Here is a 7,100-nt window from a genome sequence, read left to right on the forward strand (position 1 = left end):
ACCGACCCCAACGAACCTGATTTTCGTGGCAAGGTCCCTGGCAGTACTCAGTAAGGGTCTGTAGAGTTTGATTGACGAGGCCCACATTGGTTTTGTTGATGTAGAGGCCCAGAAGGCCCAAGCCCCCAGATGTGCTTCCGCAGATGCAGTCGAGAAACTGGAGGGTCTCACAGACCAGATTGTAGTTGTTTTTGTTGTTCTGATTTCTTAGGTATTGCTTGATGGGGTGGAGGTGATGGGTGGTCGGTTTGTTGATCGGTTTGTTGAATAGTTGATTGATTGATTGGTTGATTGATTGGTTGATTGATTGATTGGTTGGTCAAGTGGCTGAAAATGTTGATTGATTGACTAAATAAATGAAAATTTGAATGAACAAAAAAACAATGAAGTAATAAGTTGATAGGGGACGATTGAATGATTGGTTGATTGATTGATTGATTAAAATGTTATTGAATGAATAATTGAATAAATAAATACAAAGCGAATGAATGAACAATTGAATGTAAGAACAAATGAATGAATGAACAAATGAATGAACTAACGACGAACGAACGAACGAAAAAAAACACTCCATCATGCGTCCGGTGAAAAACTTTCAAACAATAATTTCTCTTAAATACTTTCTAACTAAACAATAATAATATAATTAAAAATGCAAATAATAATAATAACAACAATAATAATAATTTATTATGAAAAGAAATAATTATTAATAATAATAGAAGTAGTGCGCTAAATAAATTAAATGAAGCGTGAAAAACGGGTGGAATTTTTAAAGTGAGTTGATGACGTAATCGCCATCCTCTGCATCATTATCCTCATCCTATAATCTACAGCAGCTACAGCAGCAGTAGTAGCAGTAGTAGTAGCAGCAGCAGCAGCAACATCGTCATCGGGAAATCATGCTACTAACAAACTCTACGAATAGCTATCACGCGGGGAAACTATTGTAAAATTAATATAAACGAAAATAGAGAGAGAGAGAGAGAGAGAGAGAGAGAGAAAGAAAGAGAGAGAGAGAAAGAGAGAGATATGGAGAAAAATATAGAGAAAGAAAATGAAAAACAGAATAAAAATGAAAAAGTGAAATGGTGAAAATAAACAAGCGAAGAAAAAGAACGAAAAAACATGATAGCAAGTAAGAGAGCAATACAAACAGAAAGAGAGGGAGAAAGAGAGAAAGAGAGAAAGTGAAAAAGAGAGAGACGAGTCTAACGTCTTCATCATCCGTATCCTCATTATTTTCCCTGATAAGTCTTTTGAAGCACTCCTGATCTCTTAGAAAGTTCTTACAGTATGTATTATTATTATTATAATTATTATTATTATTAATCATATTATTATTGTTATTATTATTGCAATATTATTATGCAATTGTAATTATTATGGTCATAATTATGACTGAAATTATGTCGATTTAATAATTTTTTTTTCCTATCTCTTTCATCGACTCAATAACCTCCGCCATATTTAGTTCGATGACGTCATTGTCGTTAGGGGATTTCAGGTCAGACAAATTCCATCATCATCATCATCATCATTATTATTATCATCATCGTCATCATCGTTATCATCACTACCATTATCATAATCATCGTTATCATCATTCCCTCGTCACCCTCCTCGTCACTACTGACCTGAAGTTCAAGGTTGTGGTTCTCGCAGAGCAGCTGCAAGAACCTCAAGATCGGTTGCATCAGGGCCACTTCTAGCGGTAGCTTCTTCTTTTCGTCACCAGCTCCACCCAGACCACCTGCACCTTTGCGATTGTGGTTGTAATCATTATCAAGATTATCATTATTACTATTTCACTCAACCTAGAACCACAAAATTCAAAAACAAACAAAGACACATGCAAGAAAATCACGGCTATGATGCTTGTTAAAATAATTGGTTGACTTGATTGACTGATTGATTAATTGATTGTTTGTTTGATTGATTGATTGATTATGTGATTAACTTGTTAATCAAACGACTAAACTAAAAATCGACTTACTTTCATCCTGCAAATCGTCAGCCACAGCGGAAGAAGTTGAAGCCGTAGCTGCTTGTGGCCGGCTGCCAGCGCCGCCTAACAATCCACCACCTACACCACCACCACCACTCGCAGCGCCGCCGCTACTACCGCCACCACCATCGCTACCCTTTTCGAGATGGCGTATGTGTTGGAGGTGTGTGTAAGCTTTTGAGATGACTGTGGCCGCGTCTTCCAATTGGTCCTGAAGCTCGCTGGTGAATTTCCCGGGAATTAGTTTGGCTGTTGTGTTGTGTAATTTGAGGCTGTTGTAGTCGCTGCTTTGGCTGCTGCAAAACACACGCAAACACCCACACACACTCACACACACACGACAGCAAAAACCACACATGCACACACACACACACACACACACACACACACGTTAACAAAAACCACACATGCGCACACACACTACTAAATTAACCCCTCCCCTAACCCTTTCTTTTATTACTATCCTCTTCCGGTACGTCTCCACCCTTTCCGGTGGTGATGGAGTCGGCGGCAGTAACGGATAGGTTGGCCTTGATCTCCGTGTGGGCATCCCGGATCCGATCGTACAGGACTTTGAAAAACTTCTCGGAATTTTTCTCGTAAGTAAGTCGCTCGAAGAAGGATTTCTGTTTTTTTTTGTTCGAGTGCGTTGTTGTGATTTATGAATGAACGAATGAAAAAATACTGTAGATGAAAAGAATGGATGGATGGATGGATGGATGGATAGATGGATGGATAGATGGATGGATAGATGGATGGATAGATGGATGGATAGATGGATGGATAGATGGATGGATAGATGGATGGATTATTTATTTTTATTTATTTATTTATTTAAAGGATAACCAAAAAAGATAAACTTGTGGATAGGCCACCCTTAACTAAGAATTCCAACTGTAAATGTAACAGAAATGTCAAATAAATACATACACACAAATTCTTACTATAAATGTAACAGAAAAGTCAATGAATGAATGAATGAATGAATGAATGAATGAATGAATGAATGAATGAATGAATGAATGATGGAATGAATACAGAAGTGATGGATTGGTGACTAAACTCGCAGGCAAACGAAATAACGAACGTATGAACAAATGCAAATCGGAGGACAAATAAAAATGGATGGACGGATAGATAAATGAAAAGACGAACATGAAAATAAAAGAACAAAAAAACCTGAATAACTCCATTCCCTCCATCTAGCAGGGCAATGCCAAGTTCAATGGCCTCTTGAAATGATTTGTTGGAGTAGTTCTTGATGATGAGGTCAATGACCAGGTCAGTTGTGCCCTGGCTGTCCAAGTAACACTGTGTCGTGTGTGTGTGTGTGTGTGTCGTGTGTGTGTGTCGTGTGTGTGTCGTGTGTAGTAACACGAAAAGACACACACAAACACACACACACACACACATACAAACACACATAAAAACACACATACATACACACATACATACGCATACAGACACACACAGACACAGACCTGTACATCGTGCAAAGTCATATCCGCCCTACTTATCATCATGGAGCCCTTATCATAATCCTGACCTTGACCCATCAACGATGACGACGACGATGATGATGAGGATGATGATAAGGAGGGCGACGACGTCATCATGGCTGAATTGTTGAACTTTGAACTTTTGTGGTGACCCTGCTGCTTGCCGTAGTAACATTGAAGAAGTTTGGATCGGAGTTGGTCGCACTGTTGACGATGATGATGATGATGATGATCTAGATGGTGATGGTGGTGATGATGGTGATGATGATGATAATCATGACACTGGTGATAGTGATGATACTCCGTGTCTTAGTATGATCCTCATCGTCGTCGTCGTCGTCGTCAACATCATCATCACCACCATCATCAGTATCATTATCATTACAGTCATCATTACAATCATCATCATCAGTATCATTATCATTACAGTCATCATTACAATCATCATCATCAGTATCATTATCATTACAGTCATCATTACAATCATCATCATCAGTATCATTATCATTACAGTCATCATTACAATCATCATCATCAGTATCATTATCATTACAGTCATCATTACAATCATCATCATCAGTATCATTATCATTACAGTCATCATTACAATCATCATCATCAGTATCATTATCATTACAGTCATCATTACAATCATCATCATCAGTATCATTATCATTACAGTCATCATTACAATCATCATCATCAGTATCATCATCATTACCAACCCTTTTTTTGTCGTCTATCTCTTTCTTGCTCATAGTTTTTTGGTCGGCCTGCAAAGTTTTTCATCTTCATCATCGTCATCATCATCATCGTCATCATCATCGTCATCATCATCATTATAGTAGTCATCGTCATCGTCAACAGCAACAACAACAACAACAACAACAACAACAACGTCAACGACTTAATTTGATCAAGTAAAAAAAATTCGATCATTCAAGTAAGAGGCCATTTACATATACACGCCGACAAATTAATAAGGTCATCCTGATAATAAGGTCAAGTCGTGACCTTGTTTTCCTCGGAGTCCAAGGTCATCATGTCCTTCAACGTCTGGAGCAGCTTCAGGCAAAGTTTTTCCTCCTTCTCTTCCAGAAGCTTTCCAGCGTGTTGAATCAATCTGTAAGGATGGATTAATGGAAAGATGGATGAATGAAAAAATGAATAAAGCGTTGGATGGATAAAAGATCGATTGATTGAATGAATGAATAAATATATGATTGGAATGATAAAGGAATAATTTTCATTATTTTTACCATCGTCATTCATCCACTCGTTAATTTTTTTTCAACAATTTGTCAATCGCCTTTTCATTCCGTCATTCTAATTCACGCCGATTAGTCTCATCAATCATTCACTCTTTCATTCTTCCTTCCGTCAATTCACTCCTCATTCATTCACGCCATTCATTCGCCTATTTCTTCATTCATTCACTGACTTCGATATGAATCCTCCACTCTGGCATTTCCTCTGTGCTTCCGTACCTGGCAGAAACAAGGCTTCTGGTTGGTGGAGAACATCCACCAATACGCTGAGCTCCGATTGAATGAGAGGCTTTAATTGGTCCTCCAGAAGAGCCACTATGTCCTGATTGGACGAGATAAATGAAGAAATGAAAAATGATCGACTGATTGACTATTGAAATCTTTATACAACAATTGATAACTGTTGTATAAAGATTGATAGACTGATTGATTACTTATTCAATTGAAAAAATTAATTCAGCCGACTTGCAATCCTTCGATGATATTCCTGCAATCCTGGCTGGGGGGCGCCACTTCCGACCTATACTTTCCAGCACTACTGATCCATGCCCTGCTGTGCTTCATCAAGTTGTGAGTCCTATTGAAGAATGCTATCAGCTGGAATTCCAACTCCGGTGGGATCGCCAACAGCCTGTTCCTGGCTGGGATTGGTTGGTTAATAGATTGTTCAATAGTTAATAGATTGTTAATTGGCTAAACGATTAAAATTTTAGCCAGGCAATCAATTAATCAATCAATAAATGAACGGCTCATGTCACAACCAACCAACCAACCGACCGACCAACCAACCGACCAACCAACCAACCAACCAACCAACCAACCAATCAACCAACTAGCCAACCAACCTACTAACCAATATCCCACATGGTCCGGATGCAACTTTCCACGCTGAACTTCTGCTGACCTGAGAGCCACTTGCAGTTGGCCACTCTGTATGCTCCCTGTAGCAGCTTTATGAACATTGGCTGTTGGGACTGTTGGTTTGTTGATTGAAATAAAAATATGAAGAAATAATCAACCAGCCAATCAAAATGTACATGTTAATGTTTGTGAATATGTCTATATATATTCATATTCGTTCGTTCGTTCGTTCTTCCATTCGTTCGTTCGTTCGTTCGTTCAGTCATTCACACGGTTTCCATAAACGAGCTTAGTGTTGGAATTAATTTGCTTTGACTGATTGGTTGGTAAATCGGTTGTTTGGTTGGTAGTTTGGTTGACTGTTTGGTTGGTATGGTGTGTATAAAAGAAATGAAATGAAAGAAACACGTATCTTCATTTTTAATTTGTTAAGTGGAAAAGGAGTGATCTCGATTAACTCTGAATTCAACTAGTTAACCACGTACGGTACTTTAATCATCTCCGAACCATCCCGCCGTAAGCGGTCGTTTAATTCATTCTAGTATAGTTAATATATTGTTGTTAAGCACCTATAATAATGTTTCATATACATTAAATAAAGTCAATTATGTCAATGATTGAAATGATAAGAATATATGAATGGAACTGGTATTAATAGGAGCCGAAAATGCGTTGAAATCCGACCGGAGGCTTTAGGGCATTCCTTTAGCGACTGGTCTTTTTTTATTTCTTTATCTTAGTTAAGTTATTTATTATTTCTAGACGTGTTCGTTACTTATTATTACTAAAATTATTCGTTTATTTTATTCGTTGCTTATTATTTCTAGATTTATTCGTTTATTTTTTACATACATTTTTGATCAAGAAAGTTTGATAATATTTGAAGCGTGCACACATACACAGAATACAAACACATACATACATACATAAGTTAAAAACATTCGTACGTACGTACATACACACAAACACACATACACACAAACACACATACACACAAACACACATACACACAAACACACATACAAACAAACACACATACACAGATACATGCCTGCATGTATTACCCATTATATTGTTGTAATTTGTCAATTCTTAATTTTTTATACTTTGGTAATATTTTTTTTTATTTATTTATTCATTTTATTTATTTATTTTTTTTATTTATTACTTATTAATATAGAATCACAAATATAAAGTGTAAAATTAGCTGTGTTAACATCCAACAATTAAGCTAGGGATTGAATTAGTTGAACGTACGTAAGTGAGATCTGAGTTAATTGAACATAGGCAAGCCATGGCTGGAGTTAGATTAAAGTTCAGAAAAAAATAATTGACAATAGGTAGGTAGGTAGGTAGGTAGGTGGGTGGGTGAATGGGTGGGTGGGTAGGTAGGTAGGTAGGTAGGTAGGTAGGTAGGTATCGTCTGCTTTTCATGTTTAGCGATTGATTTTGTTTTGTGCGCAT

At 37.4% G+C, this 7,100-nt stretch overlaps 1 protein-coding gene across 1 annotated transcript in view; it reads right to left on the reverse strand.

Moving 5' to 3' along the window:
- HELRODRAFT_194356 (hypothetical protein) overlaps nucleotides 1-7,100 on the reverse strand; it is a gene marked incomplete at its 5' end in the record, with an annotated part of 25,781 nt that overhangs the window by 7,899 nt on the left and 10,782 nt on the right. The window contains 11 exons of the mRNA XM_009031468.1: nucleotides 17-157; nucleotides 1,217-1,288; nucleotides 1,638-1,759; nucleotides 1,997-2,257; nucleotides 2,454-2,634; nucleotides 3,188-3,319; nucleotides 3,490-3,711; nucleotides 4,522-4,630; nucleotides 4,949-5,097; nucleotides 5,241-5,416; nucleotides 5,680-5,749. Of these exons, the coding sequence (XP_009029716.1) occupies nucleotides 17-157; nucleotides 1,217-1,288; nucleotides 1,638-1,759; nucleotides 1,997-2,257; nucleotides 2,454-2,634; nucleotides 3,188-3,319; nucleotides 3,490-3,711; nucleotides 4,522-4,630; nucleotides 4,949-5,097; nucleotides 5,241-5,416; nucleotides 5,680-5,749 (1,635 nt within the window). The remainder of the gene's footprint in view (nucleotides 1-16; nucleotides 158-1,216; nucleotides 1,289-1,637; nucleotides 1,760-1,996; nucleotides 2,258-2,453; nucleotides 2,635-3,187; nucleotides 3,320-3,489; nucleotides 3,712-4,521; nucleotides 4,631-4,948; nucleotides 5,098-5,240; nucleotides 5,417-5,679; nucleotides 5,750-7,100) is intronic.

This window comes from Helobdella robusta (assembly GCF_000326865.2).
Source record: "Helobdella robusta unplaced genomic scaffold HELROscaffold_74, whole genome shotgun sequence".
Lineage (NCBI taxonomy): Eukaryota > Metazoa > Annelida > Clitellata > Rhynchobdellida > Glossiphoniidae > Helobdella > Helobdella robusta.